Below are 23,873 nucleotides of genomic sequence, written 5' to 3'. Positions count from 1 at the left end.
CGGTACGCAGGCCTCTCACTGTTGTGGCCTCTCTCGTTGCGGAGCACAGGCTCCGGACATGCAGGCTCAGCAGCCATGGCTCACGGGCCCAGCTGCTCCGCGGCATGTGGGGTCTTCCCGGACCGGGGCATGAACCCGTGTCCCCTGCATCGGCAGGCGGACTCTCAACCACTGCGCCACCAGGGAAGCCCCTCCATTCTTTTTTAGTGACTATAAATAATATTCCATTGTATGGCTAGACCACATTTTGTTTATGCATTCATCAGTTGATGGACATTTGGGTTGTTTCCACCTTTTGGCTATTATGGCTAGCGTGCCTATGAACATTTGTTTATTTGTTTGAATACTATTTTCAGAACTTTTGGGTATACCCTTAGGAGTGGAGTTGCTGGGCATATGGGAACTCTGTGTTTAACATTTTGAGAAACTGCCAGACTGCCATCCATAGTGGCTGGACCATTTTACATCCCCATCAGCAACATAGGAGGATTCCAGTTTCTCCGTATTCTTGCCAGCACTTAGTTGGTCTTGATTTCTGATGTTAGCCATCCTTGCAGGTGTGAAGTGATACCTTAGTGTGGTTTTGATTTGCATTTCCCTGATAACTAATGGTACTGAACATTTTTTTCTGTGCTTATTGGCCATTTTGGAGAAATGCCTACTCAAATCCTTTCCCCATTTTAAAATTAGGTTGTCTTTTTTATTGTTGAGAAGAACATGTTTCAACAGTAAATTAGGTTAGAGGATTGCGTTTGTACCTTTTAGAATTCCGGGGTGGGAAAAACACCTGGAGTGGTCATGCATTTGAGCACAAGGTTTAGTGGTGGAGTGTGCACAGGATTTGTAACTGAATCTCTCCCTTACTAACCTCATTCTTACTTCAGGTCTTGTCCAGAGTGCCGTGTGATATCAGAGTTTGTAATTCCAAGTGTGTACTGGGTAGAAGATCAGAATAAAAAGAACGAGTTGATTGAAGCTTTCAAACAGGGAATGGGGTAAGTGCTCTGCGCTCAAGCGTGATCTGGTGCGGGCCTGGCTCTTGTTTCCATCTTTGCTTCATGCAGGGCCTCCCCTGTGGGGAGGCCACTCAGTGTCTTTTCTCTCGGGCAGCATGCTGGGCTCTGGGGACACAGATATGAGCAAGCAAGGCTGTGGTGAAGTGGACTTGCTTAACGGTTTTTAAGCTGAGCGGTGTCCCTTAGAAATCCTGCTTGTAGTGCTAAGATAGCCTTTTTATCTCTGATCATTCGTTCAACAAATAGAGATGAAAGATCTGTCTGATAAGCCTTTTCTAGTTGCTGGAGATACAGTATTAAACAAACTAGACAAAAATCCCAGCCCTCACACAGTTCACATTCTACTGAAGGAAAAAAATAATAAGAAACAAACAAGAAAATAGGAAAATGTTTATTATATGGTGGGGCTAAGGAGTGAAATAAGCCTGGGAATGGGGATAGGAAATGAGGGGATTGCAGTTTCCATGCTGGAGCCCAGAGGACACGTCAGTAAGGCGACCTGTGAGCAGAGATCTCGAGGAGGCAAGGCGGCGAGCCATGTCCATGTGACTGAGAAGAGCGCTCAAGAGGGACGGGGCTGTCACTGCAGAGAAAGCTCTGAGGCTGGAGCGTGTCTGCCTTGTTCGGAACAGCAAGGCGGAGCTGCAGGAGAGAAGCAGGTGGGGAGAACACTGGAGACGAGGACAGGGGGAGTGGGGTGAATTGTGTCGGGCTCTGTACATCATTGGATAGACTAGCTTTTTTATTCTGGCTGAGGTGGGCAGCCGTCATACGATTTTGACCAGAGGAGTGACATGATCTGATATATTCTGAAAGGATCACTGTGGCTGAACCACTGAGAATATATTCAAAGAGGAGGCAAAAGTGGAAATGGGGAGACCAGTCAGGCTGTTACAACAGTCCAGGCGAGATGTGGCAGTGGCTTGGACCAGGGTAGGAGGCATGGAGGTGATGGGAAGTGGTCAGATTCTGGACCTGTTTAGAAGAACTGGGATGGATTTGCTGATGCGTTGAATACGGCGGAGGATTCAGATTTCACTTCCAGTGTTACCACTTGTCATTTCTTTGCTGCACTTCTATCTTTGTTGGCCAGTTTCCTCTTTCAGTTATCTGTTTTTGTAAAATGTCTTGTGGATGTATCACTGGGCAACAAGGAGGCAACACAGCTCCACTGAATAACAGATGCACAGTGACCAGTCACCGACAGACTTGGGAGGAGAATTAAGATGGTCAGTCACTGACCATGGCGCACATGTGCTGTTCGTATGGTGGTTTGGACTGAAGAGCTGACAGTGTGTGCTTCACGTGGTCACTCACAGTTGTGTGTTGTGGTGACAGAAATTTGAACCGTGTTGCTGGGGGACCAGTGGCACTTAACGAAACCATAGTGGATTCATTTCCTGTGTCTGCTGTAACATTACCACAGACTGGGTGCTCAAAACACCAGACATCTGTTCTTTCACACTTGTGGAGGCTGGAAGTCCAAAATCCAGGTGTGGGCAAGGGTGGCTCCTCCTGGAGGCTCTGAGGGAGAATTTGTTCCAGGCCCCTCTCCTGGCTTCTGGGCGCAGCGTAACTCCAGTCTCTGCCTTTGTCTGCTCTGTGTCTCTCTCCCCTCTGACTCGTGTAAGGGTCTCTCTGTAAGACCCTCCCATTAATCCAGGATGATCTCATCTTGAGATCCTTAACTCCATCAGCAAAGATCCTTTCTCCAAATAGAGTCACATTCACAGGTAGCAGGGCTTAGGATTTTGAGCTGTCTTTTGGGGGCCGCTATTCAACTCACCGTACATGGTGTATCAGTCTGTTCCAGATTAACAACAGACTGGGTGGCTTATAAACAGCAGGCATTTATTTCTCACAGTTCTGGAGGCTGGGAAGTCCAAGATCAAGGTGCCAGCATGGTCAGGTTCTAGTGAGGGCCAGCATCCTCTCACTGCGTCCTCACATGGTGGAAGGGGTGAAGGAGCTCACCGGCTCTCTTATAAGAACACTAATGCCATTCGTGAGGGCTCCACCCTCATGACTTAATCACCTGTCTCCTAATCTATCCCACTGGACATTAGGATTTCAGTATATGAATTTTAGGGGGATCCAAACATTCAGACCATAGCACATGATCAGAACCTCGCAAAGCAAGGGCTGCCTGTTTACCCCGGTTGTTCTGTGCCCCTGCTGATGGATACCTCTGCTGTTTCTGCTGTGTTAGCTATTTTGAATATTGTTTAGAATTCCATTTTAACTTGCATCTTTTTAGCTTATCTCTTTTTTTTAATGGTTTTTTCTTGGGATTACAATATACTTCTAATATTTTAGTCAGAATTAATGTTCCTGCTGCCTTATATAATATGCAGTTACTTCCTCATTACCATCTTTGTGCTACAGATATAATGCATATCATACATTAGAACTGCACAAGGTAATAATTTTTTATTATTTAGGTATAATTGACAAATAAAATTATGAAATACTTTAAAGTGTACATCATGGTAATTTGATATACATTGTGAAAGGAGTCCCCCATCTAGCTAATTAACACATCCATTGCCTCACAATTTTTTTTCTACCGTCTTAGCAAATTTCAGTTGTACAATAGTGTTGTCAACCAGAGTCACTGTGTTTTATCTTTATTCATCTTAATAGGTGATAGTTTGCACCCTTTCACCAACCTCTCCCTATTTTCCCTGCACCCTTGCCTCTTGCAACCACTTTTCTACTTTTTCTATGAGTTTTTTTTTTTTAGATTCCCACATAAAAGTGATGCCGTCCAGTATTTGTCTTTCTCTGACTTATTTCACTTAGCATAATGCCCTCAAGGTCCATCCATGTTGTCTCAAGTGGCAGGATTTCCTTCTTTCTCATGGCTGAATAATATTCCATTTTGTGTGTGTGTGTGTGTGTGTATATATATACACAGACACATACCACATATTCTTTATCCATTCATCTGTTAAACAACTTGTTTTCATATCTTGGATATCGTGAATAATGCTGCAGTGAACATGGGGGTGCAGGTATCTCTTCTAACAGGTGTGAGGTGATATCTAATTGTGGTTTTGATTTGCATTTCCCTGGTGATTAGTGAGATTGAGCATCTTTTTATGTGCCTGATGGCCATTTGTGTGTCTTCTTTGAAAAACTGTCTCTTCAGTTCCTCTGCCCATTAAATCTGATTGGGTTTTTTTTTTGCTACTGAGTTGTATGAGTTCTTTGTATATTTTGGATATTCACCCCTTATCAGATCTGTGACTTGCACATATTTTCTCCCATTCAGTAGGTTGTCTTTTCATTTTGTGATGGTTTCCTTTGTTCTGCAGAAGCTTTTTAGTTTCATGTGGTCCCTCTTGTTTATTTTTGCTTTTGTTGCCTTTGCTCTCAGTGTTAAATCCAAAAAATCATCTCCAAGACAGATGTCAGGGAGCTTGTTGCCTATGCTTTCATGTCTTACATTCAAGCCTTTAATCCACTTTGAGTTAATTTTTATGTGTGATACAAGATTGTGGTCCAGTTTCATACTTTTGCATGTGGCTGTCCAGTTTTCCCAGCACCATTTTTTGAAGAGACTGTCCTTTCCTCATTGCATATTCTTGGCTCCTTTGTTGTAAATTAATTGACCATATATGAACAGGTTTATTTATGGGCTTTCTATGGTGTTCTATTGATCTGTGTGTCTGGTTTAGTACCATACTGTTTTGATCACTATAGCTTTGTAAACTAATTTGAAATCAGGAAATGCGGTGCCTCCAGCTTTGTTCTTCTTAGGATTGCTTTAGCTGTTCAGGACTTTGTGGGTCTGTACAAATCTTAGGATTGTTTTTTCTATTTCTGTGAAAAATGCCATTGGAATTTTGGTAGAGATTGCTTGCTTTGGGTGGTATGGACATTTTAACAGAATTCTTCTAATCCGTATGCATGGAGTATCTTCCCATTTATGTGTTGTCTTTGATTTCATTCATCAGTGTCTTGCAGTTTTCAAGTGTATGACTCTTTAACCTCCTTGGTGTTTCTAGGTATTTTATTCTTTTTGATACAGTTGTAAATGGTATTGTTTTCTTAATTTCTCTTTCTGATGATACTTCATTGGTAGTATATGAAAAAACAACTGATTTTTGTATATTGATTTTGTATCCTGCAACTTTAATGTATGGGATGTAATATTTACATGCATTAGAACCTCACAAGGTAATAATAACTTTTGCCTTAAAACTTGTCAGATATATAATATTTCCAATGCTCTGTCATTTGGTATGTAATTCCTTCCAATTGATACAGTTGCCCTTCAGCCTCAAGAACTGCCTTTAACATTTTTGCTGATCTGCTGGTGATGAGTTTGAAGGTTTTCTTTTTATCAGAAATAGGGTTTTTTCCCCCCATTCTTGAAGGATATTTTCATTGAATTTATTGGTCTAATTGGTCTTATTCACATGTTTGCCGCCTCTTTCAATGAGTAAAATTCTGAGATAATAGTTTGGGGTTTTCCCCTCTCTTCTTTCAGCACTTTGCAAATGTCGTTCCACTGTATAATCTGGCCTCTGTAGTTTCTGATAAGAAGTCATGTGTGATTCAGATTGTAGTATGTCATTTTTCTGGGTCTTTATCCTGGTTTTCAGCAGTTTGATACTTTGCCTAGGAGTGATTTTTTTCATATTTTACTGCTTGGTTTTCTCTGAATTTGTAAGTTTATATTATTCACCAAATTTAGAGAAAGTCTGGCCATTGTTTCATCACATTTTTTACTACACTGCTTTTCTTCTGGGATTCTAATTACAGGTGACAGACTTTTTTATATTGTCCTATAAGTTTCAGGCTCTGTTCTTTTTTTCCCTCCAGTCTTTTTTCCTCTCTGCACATGTTCTTGAACACATGTATAGTAGCTAATTTGAAATCCTTGTTATCTTGAAGTTAGACTCTGTTGATTGTCCTTTAAGAATGGGTCACATTTTACTGATTCTTCATTGAGTTGAGTCATTTTGGATTGTAACCTAGACACTGTAAATCTGACCTTGTAGAGACTCTGGATTCTGTTAGGTTCATTTATAAAACGTTAATGTTTTTGTTTTAATAGGCAGAGAAATTGTTTCGACTCAAACTCTTGGGCAGCAGTTCAAATCTCAGTTCAGTTTTTTTATCCTTAGCTGAGTTGCCTTGAGCCTGCTGCATTGATGTGTGGGTTAGGGACTGGCCTGGGATTTGGGAGGACTTAGTATGCAGTATTTGGATGGGTCCCTCTCCAGGCCCTTTTCTTTGGGGGACTGTTTCCTCTCTTCCAGTGGTTGATTTCCACCAACTCTTTTTGTTCTTCAGGCCAGAAAGACTTGATTTTTCCACTTGAGTTTTAGCCACCCCACGTAGATACTTGCCTGGAGCCTGCTCTAGGTTAAGTGCTATTTTTTCTTAAAAAGATAACTCCGTCTCTTGCCATTCCATTCTTCCAGGTGTCTAATCTCTTGAAGAATCCTACTTTTGTTCACTCTCCAGTGCCTTCAGGTCTTTTAAGAATGTCTGTATTTCTAGTTCATCTGCAGGAAGGGTACTAAAAGCGAAACTGTATATTACCTTTTTAAATAGTTCCTTTAAGTTGCATATTGATTACTAAAGGCTTGATACCTTCTTTTACCTTGATACCTTCTTTTACTCTGGCAAGGCAGAGGGGTCCAGCCTGCAGAAAGGCACTCTGCTGCAGTTCTCCGAAAAGTCACGTTATTGCTGTTTGGGTCTTCCTGGCCTTGCTTTCTGTTGATGACAGTGTTTTCATGCATTCCACAGACATTTACTGAGCTGCAGGCCAGGTTCCCTCAAGCTAAACACCAATGTGGGATATAGAGTAAAAATCAGTAAGAAATTTCATGGGAAATTACAGGAGGACAATTATGATACAGGTTATCTGGTGACAGATTCATCATGAGAGGCCGGAGCCAGATGTCACAATAGAGAAGGCACTGGGATCCACCTGGGAGTGTCAGGGAAAGCAGGATGGGAATGGGACCCTGAGCCCTGAAGCATGAATAGTCCGTGTGTTGGGGTTGGGGGCTGGGATGGCAGATGGGATGACATGGATGCAGAATGGTGCAGATTGTGTTTGGGGAGCAGTGGGCGTGGTCCCTGGGGGTTGAAAGAAATGTATCGAAGGATGTGGGACCTACAGGGACACAGGCACAAGTCTGAAGGGGCCTTGAGTGGTCTTTAAGAACAGGACGACAAGGGACACACTGTTTGGGGAAGCTCCTCTGAGGTGTGTGAAGAGAGTAGAACCTGGTGAGAAGGCCAGTTGAGACTGGACCACAGCAGGCAGGCAGGCAACAGAGGATGGTGCCCCGAACGCGTCAACGGTGTGGGAACCGAGAGGATGGTCGACTGGGGAGGTGCTTTGTAGGCAGAAGTCACAATTGGATGTGGGTGCTGAGAACAGAGATGGAGTAGGAGTGATCTGGAGGCTTATGTCCCTGGTAACCAGATAAGGCTGGGGGAGGGGGGCGATCATTTTAGGGTGGGGACCAGAGAATAATGTTTTGAACCTGACGAGTTTGTTAAAGCCAGCGTCCCGCAGACCCTGTTAAGAACTTGCCACTTGAGCGGTCATTTGAAGATCTGCTCAGAACCTTGGGGACAGTGGGCCATGGATGGCGTCTGGTCCACAGACTTCTGCTCAAATCCACTCCCCGGTCACCTGTGCTTGAGTCAGACCTGGTGGAAGTGGACAGCCGCTGGGGAGCTTTTCTTTGTGCTGCTCTGAGGCCTGCCTCAGGGGCTTTCACCACTGTCTCTGCCGTTGTCCCCTCGTCTGAGAAAACAGGGAACACTGAAGTCAAGAAGGTCCCTTCCTTGTCTGCCACCGCCACGTACCCCATCCCCACGGCAGCCTGCCCTTTTTGCTGGGATTTGGCTTCATTTCTGCACCTTCCCCGCCCTTCTGGCTTCTCGGGCATCTCTTCCTCTGCAATGTGGGATCACTTATGATTACATAAGCCAAATTTCATTTCAGCGAGAAGGAATGGGAGTTGTCTGTTTGGTTCTGAGTTTCCTCAGGAGCAGGGGTTCGTAACATAGGGGTCTGTAGCTAGAAACTGAAGATGGGGGGAAATCTTTTTTAACTTTCTGATAACTGTATTTTGTAGACCTATGTGTCTTCTTTTATGCATTTAAAAACGTTGTTCCGAGAAGGGTTCTGTAGCACATAGAGTTACGAAGCCCTGCTCTGGAGGGTGGGGAGCAAGGAAAATTGGAATGGGACTTGTAACTTTAGGCAGCTGCTAAAGCCTGCTGCTTTCCCTGTGACTCCTAAGTGAAGGCTTCCTGTGGTCACCTTGACGTCATTGCTGGCCAGGAGGAAGGAGAACTTTCCTGGGTGAAGCTCCTGTTGGGACTTTGAGCTGAGGCAAGTAGCCCAGCTTCAGAACCTTGGAGCCCAGACAGCTGGCCCAGAGGAATGCTCAGGCCTACCTGCCCCTGGAGGCCTTTGGAGCACTGCAGGCTCAAAACACAGTGGCGGCCCCGTGCACGTTCAATTCCACGTGAGGCAGCATATCGTGGTGCAAGTACTGTCCAGCTTGGAAATCAGCATCCAGCCTCTCTGAGCCTCATTTTCAGCCCCTCTGACCTGAGGCTGACCTGGCTCTGATAGGGATGGAGGAAGACAGTGGTTCATCTGCACCCCAGATTTTCCCACTGCTCTTTTGATCCTTTCTTTCTGCTTTTCAGAAAAAAAGCTTGTAAATACTTCGAGCAAGGCAAAGGGACCTGCCCATTTGGAAGCAAATGCCTTTACCGCCATGCTTACCCTGATGGGCGGCTAGCAGAACCAGAGAAACCTCGGAAACAGCTCAGTTCTGAAGGCACCGTGAGGGTAAGGACTTCGCCATCTCTAGTCAGGAACACCCACCTGTAGGCATTTCCGGGGACTGCTCCTGGCCCCTCCTTGTAGCTTTGGCAGAAGGGCATGTGGTAGGCAAACAAAATAGAAGCTACTCAGCTTTCACGTTGCCTTTAGCAATAACCAGGCATGTTTGCTGGCTGTTTTTGCAGTTCTTTAATTCAGTGCGGCTCTGGGATTTCATTGAGAACCGAGAAAGCCAGCATGTCCACAACACTGAAGACGTTGACATGACAGAGCTTGGGGACCTCTTCATGCACCTCTCCGGAGTGGAGTCATCAGAACCCTGAAGAGTAGGTGGTCGCCCTGCGTCTTAGGCTCCACCAGCCGAGGCTTCCCCAAGCCAGGGTGTGCAGAGCTTCCTTCACGACAGCCTGGGGTGGCGTGTCACTTGAATTTGAGTGGGGTTGTATTTAACCTTGGTCTCATCCACTCCATTATTACAGCCATGGGAAGGGTGAGAATATAAAATAACCTGAACACATATATGGAATTGCTGCTTCCCTAGTTGCTGTTTGTTAGTTCCACCTCAAACTCCTCAGGGGGGCCAGCTGACGAGCCAGCGTTTTCACTGATTGATTCAGACCAGCCTGCCTCCCGTCTTCGAGGACTGTGCAGCTGCCCCTAAAGCAGCAGATTCATTTATCTTACCAAAGGATTCCTGTGTGGTGACCCTCCCTGGTACACTGAAATAGTGTGGTCAACACTGGATTTGGATATTGCTTTTCAAAAACCAAGTGAGCGCTGCACACCTTAGCACAAACTTGACTTAGGGCTCTGCAGTGTCCCAAATCAGGGGAGAAGTCTTGTTGCAGGACGTTCAGCAGACAGGTATAAACCTTCTTACCTGGGGGTGGGGTGGGGGGGGGCTCTTGAAGTAGCAGGAAGCAGAGATATGGCCCCTCTTTTCCGGTTTGTGGTAGGGTAGGGTCACAATCGGAGTAATCTTGCACACATGCCTCCAGGGAAACTCTCACCTGCTGGCTTGTGCCCCGAGGGTTCATGTATGTTCTTATCTGTAAAACCTGGCTTTGCTTTTAAATTTCATAAAAACAGCACCCAAGAACAGTTTCTGGTTCTTATCTAGTGGTGGTCCTGAAGAGAGTACAAGTCTTCTGTCATCAGTAGTGATTTTAATCAGTAGTGATTTTAATTGAAGGAGCATAACCTTGTGAATCAGAACGCAATCCAAGCCTAAATTATCTATTTTTATAGACAGCTGTAGACACCAAATGTTTTATAAAATGCATTACTTTACTTTAAAGAAGAAAGTCTCCTCTTTACCTGAGTTTGGAGTTCTTAAGTGAAGGGTGACAAAGGCTGAATTCAATTCCCAGCAGAGGCTCTGGGCCCATTTCCTGTTTCTTGAGTTCTGCTCCCAAAGGCATGAACAAAATGGAGTTCAAGCTGTGAGCTCAGGATTACTTTAAAAGGAGGAAACAGCCATTAAACCTACATTTAATTTATTTTATTAAAATAACAAATTGAATAACTGTATTTTGTCAGGCGCAATAAAAACAAAATTAAACCCAAGAAAACCTGTGTTCCTGGCTTCCTTGTATACGATGTGATGTAGGGACAAGGCTGGCGGGGCAGGGGTGGGGGGGGCCCGCCCCCGCCCCATAGGGGCAGCTCCTGGAAGACAAATTCAGCACAATGGAAGACTGCTCCCTGAGAGGGCGGAGACTGGGAGGGGCAGGCCAAGCACCTCTTCTGGAAAACCATCCCAAAGCACTAGAGACCTTCAAGAAAAGGCAGTGTCCCCAAAGTCAAGTCCATAGTACCAAAGCAGGCTCCTCCAGGCTGCCACGGTCTCGACAGTCCTGGGCTGTTTGGTGCATTATGTGCAAAACTACCTGTTTGGTGCCACACCACGTATCTCTGAAGAGAAGTCCTGTGATAAGCGTTCCTCACAGGAGCTGATTTCCAAAATCCACATGTCCCCACGTCACGGCTGGTTTGCCTGCTACCTGCATTTCCCCTCTGAGTGCTTTTTCTTGCCCTAAAAATACTCGAACAGCTGGGGCCCCAGATCATGTACTGCCATCAGCAGCCACCGGTGCATCTGAAGGAGGCTCGGCTCATGAGCACAGGGGTTGTGGGGGAGCAGGACAAACCAACACTGCAAATGGCTTCCTCCTCCCAGGGCCAGAGGGATAGAAAAGGCAACGTGAAGTTAAGGCCCTGTGAGTGGTCTAGAAGGTCCTTAGCAGCAGCTTCTCTGAAGACGAGCTCTGTCCCCGCAAAAAGGTGATGCCTGCTGACTTCCCTTCCCACCTGGTGGCCTGAGTGCAGGTGCAGAGTCAACTAGAAGACAGGCAATCTAGGGGATGTGGTCAGCGTGCAGGCATTGATGTCCTCGGTATGGGCCGCCCGGTGCAGGGATGGCTCAGAAGCACTCCGGTTGATTTTCGGTAGAGAGTGTTGGAGCAGCTCAATGGAAGACAGGATCTGAAACAAGGCCATAAAATGCTCTCATGGCAGGGGACAGGGCATTCTGCAGCAGCAGCTTTCAATCTGGGCCAGACACAGGCCGTTCTCCCCACCCCTACCTGCATCATCTTGTGGAGAACACAAGTCCCTCCCTATAGAACAAACAGCAAGAAACTTCTCTCCTTGTTTGTATCACTAAGAACTCCTGCTTTAATCAGTTCTAGCACCTTGAGCCAAGTCTTACCTGGGGAAAAAGAGGCCTCTCTTCCTTAACTTTCTTCACACAGTCGGCTACCAGCCTCTTCATTGCTTTGGGGCAGTTCTTGTACAGCTTACTAAGGTCTGGGGAGGCGTACCCTCGGCCTACCATGAAGATGATCTAAGGGAGAGAAAGCAGTTGAGGGAACAGGTGGATGAACAACAGTGAAAGCAGCACCTTCCACCCTGTGTTGCTCAGACGGGCAGAGCCCGGGGGCTTCCACGGCGAGCGGGTCGTTCAGCACCAGTGACGCACCTGATCGCGGTTGCTGATGTGGGAGTAGGGCAGCTCCCCCGTCATAAGCTCGTACAGCACGATGCCGTAAGAGTAGACGTCGGACTGGAAGCTGAACGGGTTATTGTCCTGCATTCGAATCACCTCTGGGGCCTACGGGGACAAAGTGCATTTGTCACCATCTGCGCCCCACAGACATGCAGGAGCCAGGCTGTCCCTTGGGCTGGGTATGAAAGTCCCCGCCTCAGCCCTGCTGTAGCTCTCTCCCAAAGGGCTCCCACTCTCAGGCTCAAAGGAGCGCAGGAATCCTGTCTCTGAGATCCAGCACTCCCCATCACCTAACTCCCCCCGAGCTGTGCTTCAGCACTTCCTCGTCGCCAGCTTCCTCCAGGAAACCCAAATTTGCCCAGGGGCTGCCAACACTACAGGTGTCACGGAGGTGGTCAGGAAATGTAGAGAAATGCCTGAAGCCTGCATACAGACCTCCCATCACATCACCCCTCCTGGCCCTGCACCCTGCTAGAGGGAGCCCAGCCGCCTCACCATCCACAAGATGGAGCCGGTGGGTTGTTCAACCTGCTGAGAACCACTCCAGCGCGACTTCACTGTTGCCAAACCAAAGTCTCCAATTTTGACCGTCAGGCCTTCATGGAGAAATATATCTCAATGCCTGTTAAGGACTGTGGTTTTAAAAGAATGGTCAAGTTACTTTTGAAAAACTTCCCCAAGTTCTTAACTAGCACCATCTCTCGGCCTCCCATCTGCCCCAGCCTTCTCTGCACTGGATTTGCTAGTGCTTTAGAGCGGCTCCTTCCAGGAGGTGCTCCGGGCACCAGATTCTCTGGCTCCAGCCACAACAAGCCAGTTTGCCCCCCACTGCTGCTGCTGCTGCTGCCTCCATTTACACACCTAGGAGCCGGGTCTCTGGCCTTGTGACATTGCCACATAACGTAGGTGCCTTTACGCCCCAAGACTCTTGAGCATGGCCTGCTGACTGCTTACATCCATTCGCCTGCATCCTGCCCTCCAATGGCTAACAGAAACACCCTGAGTCCTGAATGCTGTCTGCCTGAAGGCATTTCTCACAGGATAGGTACCACTTGGTGACTTCGAAATCAAAACCAAACACCTCAGTTCTGAGTAAAGAAGCCAGGCAGTTTAAGGCCGACTTGTGGGATCTGCTGATGCCCAGTAGTTCATACCTCCTTAAAATCGGTGGTGTCTGCCTTCATGGTATAATATGTTGGTCCCCAAAAACCCACCACTAAAAGGTATCCTATGTCTCAGACCCATGCCCAAAATAGGCCACATCCCATCATGCGACCCAACACAAATGCTGTGCCTCTCACTGGCCAAGACGCAAAGTGTAGCTGTAATGGCATACTCCCTTCAAAGAGAAAGGCTGGTGGAGGGAGGCAGATGTAAAATTGTTACATTTCACACCCTACAGCAAGAAAAACACCTTTATTCATTCCCCTTCCGTAAAAGCACATTAAGTCTTTGGAAAGGGTTGATTCCAACAGTAATCTCTAAGGAAACCATTTCTGTGCATTCAAGAAACAATTTTAAGTAGTAATTTTTAAAATCTTGCAACTTTTGGCTTGCAGCTACTGTCTGACCAGATATACAGTCCACAAACTAGAAGTAAGCATAAAAGACAAGAGGCCCATTCTCCCAAGTTAAATTTAGTAATAAAGAGCATTTAAAAATTGGCCTGTTTCAAGCATAACCCAAACGGGTATCTCAACTTTCATGGAACTCTTTCCAGAGTCACTTTTGCTGAGGTAAACTTTAAAAGTGTCCTAAATTTAGAACTGAGCAGTCAGATGAAACTACCACCAAAGGATACTGTTGGATTTCATGTCTCTGTGGATGATGTTCTTTGCATGCAAGTAGCTGTGAAGGGAAAATAAGTCTATTAAAACCAGTTTGAGATATTGGTAGAAAGCAGCTTCAAATTACATCTAAGAAGTAAACCACTTGAAGGCCTGACTCCTAGTTGAGAAGTCACTTTCGGGGATTGGCCCTGCACTGGTTCAGCCTGGTCCACGTCAGGACTTACACCTGAAAGTGAGGCCACAGCACAAACAGGGAAGGTCTTCTTTCAGCATCAGTTTTATTCAAAAAGTAATTCCAACAACCCAAATATCCATCAACTGATGAACAAATAAAACGCTGTATACAATGGGATATTCTTCAGCCATAGAAAGGAATGGAATACTGATACACACTACAACATGGATGAATCTCTCAAAAACACGCCAAATCAAAGAAGCCAGACACAAAAGACTTCATCTAGTATCTTGAAAATCTTCTAAAATTAGTGGTGATGGTTTACACCTCCGTGAATATACTAAAAAAACTGAATTGTACACTTTAAAGGGGTGAATTTTAAAAGTGAATTTCATCTCTAAAAAATAACTGACTAGTCATTTCTGGAAATGTACACAATGCAAATTCCATATGAATTTTAAAAATACAACATGAGATTTTATAAACCACTTGCAAGCACAGCTTTAGTTAAGTTCCTAGTTGTCGGGGGGTATGAGGGGTACCCCTGCTCCACATTAGGGGTACTTCAAAGGAAAAGTTTGAGAAGCACTGCCCTGGCTTAGCCAAGAATGAAACGCACACGCACACCCCTTTCACAGAGAAATGTGTCGAAGCACAAAGACCCAAAACAATAGTATTTAATGGAGGTGCTATGGATCACCTTAATTTAAGCATTCTCCAAAAGGAAAAATTACACAGAACGTGACACCTGATCAAACCTTTACGTGGAATAAGCACACTTGATGGGCTACACCTCAGACACGATGCCCACCAGAAGGTGGCAACCCGCACTGTGTTGAGTGTTTGGCTGAATTTTTTTTTTTTTTTGCGGTACGCGAGCCTCTCACTGTTGTGGCCTCTCCCGCTGTGCAGCACAGGCTCCGGACGCGCAGGCTTAGCGGCCATGGCTCACGGGCCCAGCCGCTCCGCGGCATGTGGAATCTTCCCAGACCGGGGCACGAACCCGTGTCCCCTGCATCGGCAGACGGACTCTCAACCACTGCGTCACCAGGGAAGCCCCTGTCTGGCTGAATTTTAAGGGCGGTTGCTGGAACCTGAATCTGAGCCCTTAAGGGGGTAGCCTCAGCTTGGGCAATAAACCTGAATTTCTTGTTCCTTTGGCCCACCACACAGATTCATTTCCAGCTGTGCAAAAATATCACAGAAGTCACTTAACGGGCTTGGCTTTTCCTAATCTTGGTTCTGATTTAGGGACAAGTTGATCCTTGGACCCCAGATTTTCTACGCATCAGGCCATTCACTCACTCCATTCCCTGAGCCGTCTGCCGGGCAATGTCAATCAACTGGAACATCTGGAACTTGGTCTCCTGGACGTGCAGGTGTTTATAGAGGCTGCTGCCCTCACACCACTGGGTCACAATTGCCAGGTTGTCCTTCGTCATGTACCCCATGAAGAGCAGGATGTTCACGTGCCGGGTTTTGCTGGAGAGTGGAGGGCAGGAGAGAAGAAAGGCTCTGACCCTTCCGCTGCTGCAGAACAGGGAGATCTAGTCTGCTTTCCCACTGTCTCCGACCAGACCCTGCATGTTCCTGACACCACTCATGCTTACAGTCCAGGGGCTGGCAAAGCAAACACAGCCAACTGCTGATGAACCAGCTGGTGTTGTGAGCTGATAGAGGGGCTGCCGTCACTGCCCTCAGTGCTGGCCTTGATCACACAGAGGACGTTCTCTTTCATCAACATATATTCACCAATCTCCCCACAGGGGTCACAAGGATCCCTCATCTATGGAATCCATCATTACTCAGTTTATTGCTACAAGTGTAAACAGTGACTCAAAGACTTCAAAACTGACGGTTTTGAAGTCCAAATTAAGGCAACTTAGCTATAAAGAGTTCTTGTAAATAAATGTGAAAATAGAACCCACCTCTCCCTACGTCAAAACAAAACCCAGAGATAGAACCTGGGCTGTTCTATCAGCGTAGTGAGCCCAGAGACCTGAGGCAGTGGAAGGGGGTATGCTCATCAAAGGGGGCTCTTCTTAAGGCTTAACAAGCGCATAAGCTGGAAGAAACCTTCCGCTCCTTTTCACTCATGAGGGAGTTGTTTCAACCACAGGACTCCACAGTGAACACTCACCACCAGTCCCAGCCATCAGCCCTCAGAGACAGGTCATGATGCCATGCAGCCTACTTCCTCTGCGGTGCTTGTACCAGCATCCACGCCCTGCCCCTGCCACACCAAGGGACAGGCCAGCTTTCTACTCACCGAAGGACAGCCACTTCATTCCTGAAGGCCTGGAACTGCTCTGGTGTGGGGTCAACAACCTTTAGAATCTTTACTGCAACATCTCCTGCAAATTAGTTTATAGTCAGTGCAGTTGAATGATCTTACTTTGTTATTTTTCATGTACACTAGATCTGAAGAAGATATAATTAATCACTTATTCAAAAATCATATACCTACACAGATGGAACAAATACTATGCAAATTTCTGAATGATCAAGTAGCTTAAAAAATTAGATTACACTACTATCCTTAAAATACCGCCCCACAGGCCTTGAACCAGCTTGGTTTAAACTGTTCCTGTCAAGCCTGGCATCCCCAGCGCTGAAGTCATGTGTGACAGGTCACAACCTGGGCCTGTGAAGATGACATCAGCAGATGGATATGAATGGCCCAGCAAATACTGAGTCTTCGGGGCCAGGAGGCTGGGGCCCAGAAGCAGGCCAGTTAGTAAGCAGTTGATGCTAAACTCAACAGCCACATTTCAATGAGACCTGAGAAGCTCCCTTGTACAAATTCAAAGACATATATTGAAATTAAGCGTCTCGGCCTTCAGTGCCATTAGAAAGTAATCCTAATGATTAATACTGATTGCTTACTATACCCTGCCACTGTCTGCTCTCACAGGTATTACCTCCTTTAATCCTCGTAGCTGCTCTATGACGTTAATACTGTCGTCCTCATCTTACAAGCAACAAACTGAAGTTTAGTTACTTGGCCAAAGTCATACAGCCAAAAGAAAGTGCTGGAGCCAGGATCAGAACCCTAGTCTGACTCCAATAGCTGTACTTCTAACTAAAATACTGACTACTGACTGTCAATCACTGTGAGTAAAAACCAGCCTCTTCATATAACTTCAGAAACATCCAGGGATCAATTCTACTTTACAGGTGCTACCGATTTAGAAGCCACTTTCAGAAGTGTTATGTCATACTTACAATAGTTGTAAAGATAGTAAATTACCTGAAGCCCCATTAGGACCTCAGCTTTTCATGACAAATAACTTTACTAAATACAATGATCAAACAGAGTAGGAGTTAAGTTCAGTGGCACTTGGAGGTGACTTAGTTCCTCCACAACTGAGCATGTGCCCTTGGCAGCACCCCCCTGCAGCCTGCTGGAGCACTCATTCCACTTTTGGGGAGCACCAAATGGTACAGAGATGGTTCTTATGATAGGTCCCTAACTGTTGCCCTGTGATCTCTGTTTGTTATCATCTAAAGCTAAAATCCCCACTTAGCAGCAGCTTCCAAATTGGTTCTTATCCAGTTCACTGGCACATGAACTTACTGAGGGCCCAGGGCTGCCTGGAAGGTGCTGCTGACTTTGGATGGCAGAGCTGCATATGCTATATTCAGAGCTACCTTATAACTAGGAAGATGCAGCTGGTAAACTATGCAGCCCCAACCTCAAGTTCCTTATGACTGAGTAGAGGGACAAGAGTCTTTTGCATAATTGCCCATTCTGGAGCAGTCTGAGCCAAGACAGGATTGGGGTCGGGGGATGACAGAGGAGGGGAGTAAATACCTTGGCAGAGAGGATATAGAAAAGTTTTCTGAAGGAAGTGCGATATAAGCCAAAGGAAGGGGCTGTTCTAGACTTGGTACACCAGGAACAAAGGTGAGGTAAGGGGGATGAGAGAAACGCCAAGTTGTGTTTGGGAAACTCTAACATAGCATGTGATTTGACACCTGTAGGACAGGAGGGAGGCCAGGAAGGAGGAGTCTGCTACAAGAACGCAGGTGCAATGCAGGCACATTGGTGACAGCAGGGATAAAAAGGAGGAGATGGACGCAAGAAACGCTGTGAAGGTGAACTGACTCAATGTGGCAGTCAACTGAGAGGAAGGGCCAGGAGATGGCCAGGCAATAGATGGGGGTTTAAAGGGACAGGCTGGAGATAGGGATGCAGAAGAAAGACTTGGGGAGATGCTGGATGGTCCCTCAGAAGGGGTTGCTTCCTAGTTCATGAGCCTAGTTTTGCAAGCCCTTCCCTTTCTCACAGCTTTTCTCTGGGCATGCTCCAGTCATCGCTGAACTCACCCTCAGCGTCACCCATTTTGGACCTGATCAGTAATGCAACCTCAGACCTCAGATGATCCATCAGCAGCCAAAGCCTGTTCACAGTGACTCGCTCTGACCTGCTGTCAGCTGAACATCCTCCACCTCTAGCCTCTACTTTCTGGACTCGTGAACAAGACTTATTCCTGTTAAAAGTTCATCCTTTCTTTGTTCTATCATCATAGACACCTCAAATCCTCCCATCTTTCTAAATCCAAATTCTATTATCCAAATCTGCATGACACCTCTGTGTAAGTCATCCACAATACCTGAGTCATGCAAGTCACTGATGGGAAGACTGAACAGGGTCAAACTAAAAACAGAGCCCATGGCACCATAGGGATCCAGAGGCCAGGCAGCTCACGGTTAACAGTTATGGTAGCAGATTATGTGCACTTTCTTACTCAAACCCAGAGACCATACTCTGTGTTACAGCACAGCCTCATTTGTATGTGTACCCTCCAAGGACTGCCATACCAGCGATTCAGTCTGGTAGGAACAATGGGCAAACACCATAGGAAAACCAATTTCAACTCCTATACAAAACGGTTTTCTACTGGTAGGAAATGCCCAGAGCTAGAATGACTTTTCAGGTAACTCATGAGCTCCCTTATCACTCTGGTTTTCAGGACAAGGCTGGGCAAACCTCCTAAAGGTCTTGCACAATCTGAGACCCCCATTTCACCCAAATGATATCCAAAGTCTTTATGGTACCTTATAACCCACACCCCAGACCTCACTGCTATTAGCCTCTCCCTCTCTCATTCTACTAAAGCCATTCAGACCTCCTTGAGTTCCTCGGACAGGCCAGGTGAGTGGCCCATTTTGCATCTGCTGTTGCTGCTTCCCAAATGCCACTTCCTCAGCAGACTCCTCCCTAACCAATCTACTAAAAACTATGAACCAGGCCTGCCACTCTATACCTGCTTTCCTCCATTTTTCTCCTTAGCACTTAGGACACACTATCTCCTTTGCTTTTCTTGGTTATTATGCCCACCAGAATATCAACTCCGTAAGAGAAAGAATTTTTATCTGTTTTGCTCAGGGCTTCATTCCTAGCCCCTAGAAAAATGCTCGGTATTAGAAGAATGCTCAGGAAACACTGGCTGAAGAAATGAGTGAATTCTAAGATGCAACTGTCAGCAAGGCAAGTTATGAATTGAAAAGCTGTCTGTTTGAAGCTCTGGAGTTGGAAATGGCCACAGCCTCTAGCAGGGAATACCGGGGACTTAGTTGCTCAGCAGTCCTCAGCACCAAGCACATCATGACTAAGTCCACCTGTCCAGCATTCCGTGCAATAGGCATTCAGCAACACTGCTTAATAACTACAGGAAGTACTCATTATTTGTCAAACCAGAACTTCTTACTTTCCCTTCATAGTAAAGTCAGAGGCAAATGTAGTACAAACAAGTTAAGATACATGGCTATTGCGTATCATGTTTTTAATAAGATATTAATATTATTCATCTACCATTGAAGAAGGAAGAGCTATTATCACTGGTGAATTTCAAATGTTTTTACCCTTTCTTTTTTTTTTTTTTTTTTTGCGGTATGCGGGCCTCTCACTGTTGTGGCCTCTCCCATTGCGGAGCACAGGCTCCGGATGCGCAGGCTCAGTGGCCATGGCTCACGGGCCCAGCCCATCCGCGGCATGTGGGATCTTTCCGGACCGGGGCACAAACCCGTGTCCCCTGCATCGGCAGGCGGACTCTCAACCACTGCCCCCCAGGGAAGCCCTGTTTTTACCTTTTTAAACACCAATTAATTTCCCTGCTTTAATCATCTGAGATTGTCTAAAACTTATTATACACACCCCTGCTTTCTAGAACGGAAATAGAATGAACACCATTCCTCCACTACTTATTGACTCAGTCAAAATGACAAACCTCAGCCTTAGGCTGGGCTGGGGATCCCCATAGATGGTTATACCAGGCTGCTGACTTCACACTGTGGCCCAAGAGTGTTCCCAGGTTTGGGGATCTGCTCTTGAGGGGGTTGCTGCCTTCTTCTCATGCTGTAAGTGACCTCGCTGCTAACAGTCTGACAGCTTCAACTGCTATATTCATCTCTTTTAATGTGTTGTTTGTAATTAGCAGAGGCTGCCAAATCAGACCCCAAATTCATGCCCCAAAGGACACTCTGCACTTGGGCCCAAAAGGGTCTCTTCCGTACATAAGGTAAGTGCGCTGATTAGTTCACGGATCTGAGGCCTCCACTTTGGCTGCTTTAAGACCTTTTCTGTTCACAGCCGACGGGCAGACTCGGTGGTGGTGGTGGTGGGGGGACACCAAAACAGCTGTAATTTTTAATAAATTGAATAAAATGTTCTATTATATATAAGAATCAGAAAAGCAACGGGGGAAAAAAAAGGAAGCAAATATAGCACAAAATACTCAATCTAGAAATTATGCTTTCCTTGACCCTCTCATTTTCCTCTTCATTCACAGACCACGGCTTGCTTTCTGAGGGGCTAAAAGTCCACTGCTCCTCGCTCCTCTGACTTTTTTTTTTTTTTTTTTTTTTGCGGTACGCGGGCCTCTCACTGCTGTGGCCTCTCCCGTCGCGGAGCACAGGCTCCGGGTGCGCAGGCCCAGCAGCCATGGCTCACGGGCCTAGCCGCTCCGCGGCATGTGGGATCCTCCCGGACCGGGGCACGAACCCACGTCCCCTGCATCGGCAGGCGGACTCCCAACCACTGCGCCACCAGGGAAGCCCGCTCCTCTTTCTTTTGACACTCTTAAATTAGAAAAAGTAGAATCCTAAAGCATTAGATGTTAGCTACATCCTGCCAGTTGTCTTTATGGAAGGAACACTATAGCAGATACATCTCCTTACCATCGTTTAAAAGTTCGAGATTGAGACAAAACGGAAGCTCAAGGCAGTACTGTGCAAATCTAATGCTCTGAAAAACTACGAACCCCCAAATAAAAGTGCTCAATCAGAGGAAGCTTAAATTTGGGCGCAACTTAAACTGCATGTATTGGCTTTTAGCTGAGGCTTAAAAACGGATAAAAATGATAAAATGCTCCTAATGGAAGCATTAAAAGCAGTGTTTTCTGCTCCACTTCCTGCAATTACTTACAGCCTTCTTGTCTCAGATACAAGCACTCAATCTCACAAAATTGTGTTTTTCTTTTCTAAGGGATCACCAAGACATTTATGACATCTATGTAGAAAATATTCTGCAACAGCATAATTTCTCAGTGACCCAGGAGGCAGGCCAGTAGTATATTAGACGCAATTTTTGAAAGAAAAGGAATCACCCTACATGTATCTACAAACGTTCAGTCCTTTGCCAGTTCCTGCAAAGGACGAGAAATTTGTCAGATGATTAGTTATAAGTGGAAAATCCACAGTGTTTCTCAGTTTTTAACAACTTGAATTTTAATGCTCTAATGTATTTTATGCTCATAACTTTGTCCATTTATGTATAAAGATGAATACGGTGGCATCCAAAGTAGAAACACAGGCATCTAGGCACCCTAGGTTTTGTGTGGGGTTTTGTTGTTGTTGTTTGCTTTATTAAAATCTGAATTTAGAAGAGATGTCTTTTGGGGAACATGTAGCATTTTCCAGAAAACAGTTTCTGGCTGACATCCTAAAGCCAGAGGCATTAAAAACCTGACAGAAATGTTAAGTATGTTGACAAAATACAGAAGCTTTGGCTACAGACCTTAAAATAGAAAGTTTCTTCCAAGTGACAAAGTGTTTCCATTAAAATAAGAATGTCAAGTCCCCACAGATTCAAGAATTAAGTCTGTGCATTCCTGTTTGATAGAGATTCCCACAACCAATCCCAGGGCAGAGGAAAGAAAATCGGTTTTAGGAGGCTCCTGGCTTTCCTGTGCACAACTGTTTGACCATGGGTATGTGAGTTCCCCCTCTTGGGGACCTTGGTTTTCTGGCATGTAAAATCTCTAAGGTCCTTTCCAGTTTTAAGTTTCCAGAATCCATGCCCCTCCTAATAGCAACAGACTCTTAAACACATTTAAGGAGCTTCAAAGCATGTTCCTCCCAGGCGCACACTGTATTTAATCAGTTTATAAGAGACTGTGACATTTCACTATGGTGCTCAACTCTTTTTCACCAATTTCTCATTATCCTGAAAACGTTTTCATACCAATTATAGCATTCTTGAGTCTCAGAACAGTATGAAACGTCACTGAGATACCATTAAGTTCAATCTTCAGATGCAATCAAGTACCCTTGGAGAGTGCTGCTGTAAGCCTGCCTGGCCCTCTCTGGACTGAAACGTGACTTCACCCTGGTAGTAAAGGAAGGGCCCCAGACTTACCATGCCACTTGCCCTTATAAACAGTCCCAAAGGAGCCTGACCCAATCCGAGTGGAGAGCATCACTTCACTGGCTTCTATTTCCCAGTAATAGCTTGAATCTCTCTGTCCACGAGGCCTCTAAAACAAGCAGAGATCACTGTTATACTCCATGGACTGTTAAAAGTCTGTTTAACGAGGGTGTCAAAGAAAAGATCAACCCAACTCCATCCATTCCCATATCTTTTAAAGATAGACATATTAACTATAATTCCAGTTTTTGTCTTTTGAGAAAATACCGTTTTAGTTGTGCCCTGCCTTGCAACAAACCAGCAAGTTTTCCAATGTAAGCATGCCAAAAATGGCATTGATATTTATAATGTATTCATTTAATTAGAGCCCCCCAACCCTAAAATTAAAGGCATTCTCATTTCTGACTAAGCTTTTCTTATTGAACCCTAACATGCAAGAGGTACTGTTAACCATACTCACAATTTTGTTTTTCTCCTGGGTGCTGGATCCCGGTGCCCGCTCTCTCTGTGCCGGCACAGGGGTTTTGGGCTGTGACCAGCCTGTTGGGCTCAGATTGTTGGGACTGCTGGACAAGGCTGAAGGTGAGGCTTAATAGACAAGACAAACAGAATTCACACATGGGTAAGCCAACAGAAGGTGCACAGCATAAAGAGAAAAAGTCCATGACTATTTGCTAAATGACTTAGACAAGTACCTGATTCACCGTGACTTCGAATTGCATCCTGAAACAGAAAAGGAAAGCTGGTCAATTTCTGCACTAGAAAAGATGTTCTCTGGGGGAGGGAAAGGGAGAAGGATTTACAGGAGCAAAGTGGATTATAAAATCTCTAAAACACCAAAGGTCTAATTACATACTCTAACTTTTCTTTGATTAAATTCATCAAATGTCTGTGGCCAATATCTCCAAGATCGTTATCATCAAATATTAGGAGGACTGATGCTAATTTCTCATATACAATAACTCTAGAAAGCAATGCACACTGCAGACTGATACTCTTTAAAGGAAGGCTGGCAAAGTTACTATCAAGGTGAGATCCTTCCAGTGGTTGGGGATCTTGCTCCACTGAAGCTCAAAAAAATAATAAAATATTTTTAATGAGGGGTTCAGTGGCAAGTTCACTGTTACTCCTCTAGGAGTTGGATTTGCTATGGGTAAGCACCACAACTACATATTTTATCCAAACCTAAAACCATAGAAAGCTGGAAGGACCGTAAATCCCCTAATCTAAAACCTACATTTTACATATATGAAAACACGTGAACAGATAAAGGAACATGGCGAGTGTCACACAACCAGTAGGTGGCAGAAACAGAACTAAAAATCACCACCCACAGATCTCAGCCATGAGCTCATTCATCACAAAATGCTCCTCAGATCTTATGGGTAAGCTCTGAAA

The 23,873-nt window shown here is 45.5% G+C and overlaps 2 protein-coding genes across 10 annotated transcripts in view; one reads left to right on the top strand and one right to left on the bottom strand.

Annotated features, from left to right (window-relative positions):
* The window catches only part of MKRN2 (makorin ring finger protein 2), a 37,582-nt gene extending 27,158 nt beyond the window's left edge, over nt 1-10,424 (top strand). For 4 of the 5 annotated variants that reach the window (XM_060161146.1, XM_060161147.1, XM_060161145.1 and 1 more), the window contains 3 exons: nt 885-995; nt 8,715-8,859; nt 9,039-10,424. In XM_060161146.1, the coding sequence (XP_060017129.1) occupies nt 885-995; nt 8,715-8,859; nt 9,039-9,176 (394 nt within the window). In that variant the 3' untranslated portion in view covers nt 9,177-10,424. The remainder of the gene's footprint in view (nt 1-884; nt 996-8,714; nt 8,860-9,038) is intronic. The other variant, XM_060161149.1, reaches the window with a different exon arrangement.
* Nucleotides 10,333-23,873, bottom strand: part of RAF1 (Raf-1 proto-oncogene, serine/threonine kinase) — a 74,303-nt gene continuing 60,762 nt past the window's right edge. For all 5 annotated transcript variants that reach the window (XM_060161136.1, XM_060161132.1, XM_060161135.1 and 2 more), the window contains 10 exons: nt 23,171-23,198; nt 22,936-23,063; nt 22,467-22,584; nt 16,095-16,179; nt 15,131-15,307; nt 13,662-13,708; nt 12,356-12,474; nt 11,834-11,965; nt 11,564-11,698; nt 10,333-11,337 (listed from right to left, as the gene is read on the bottom strand). In XM_060161136.1, the coding sequence (XP_060017119.1) occupies nt 11,194-11,337; nt 11,564-11,698; nt 11,834-11,965; nt 12,356-12,474; nt 13,662-13,708; nt 15,131-15,307; nt 16,095-16,179; nt 22,467-22,584; nt 22,936-23,063; nt 23,171-23,198 (1,113 nt within the window). In that variant the 3' untranslated portion in view covers nt 10,333-11,193. The remainder of the gene's footprint in view (nt 11,338-11,563; nt 11,699-11,833; nt 11,966-12,355; nt 12,475-13,661; nt 13,709-15,130; nt 15,308-16,094; nt 16,180-22,466; nt 22,585-22,935; nt 23,064-23,170; nt 23,199-23,873) is intronic.

This window comes from Lagenorhynchus albirostris, chromosome 10 (assembly GCF_949774975.1).
Source record: "Lagenorhynchus albirostris chromosome 10, mLagAlb1.1, whole genome shotgun sequence".
Lineage (NCBI taxonomy): Eukaryota > Metazoa > Chordata > Mammalia > Artiodactyla > Delphinidae > Lagenorhynchus > Lagenorhynchus albirostris.
The sequence above is the reverse complement of the archived record's forward strand: the minus strand, read 5'-3'. Positions and strand labels throughout refer to the sequence as shown.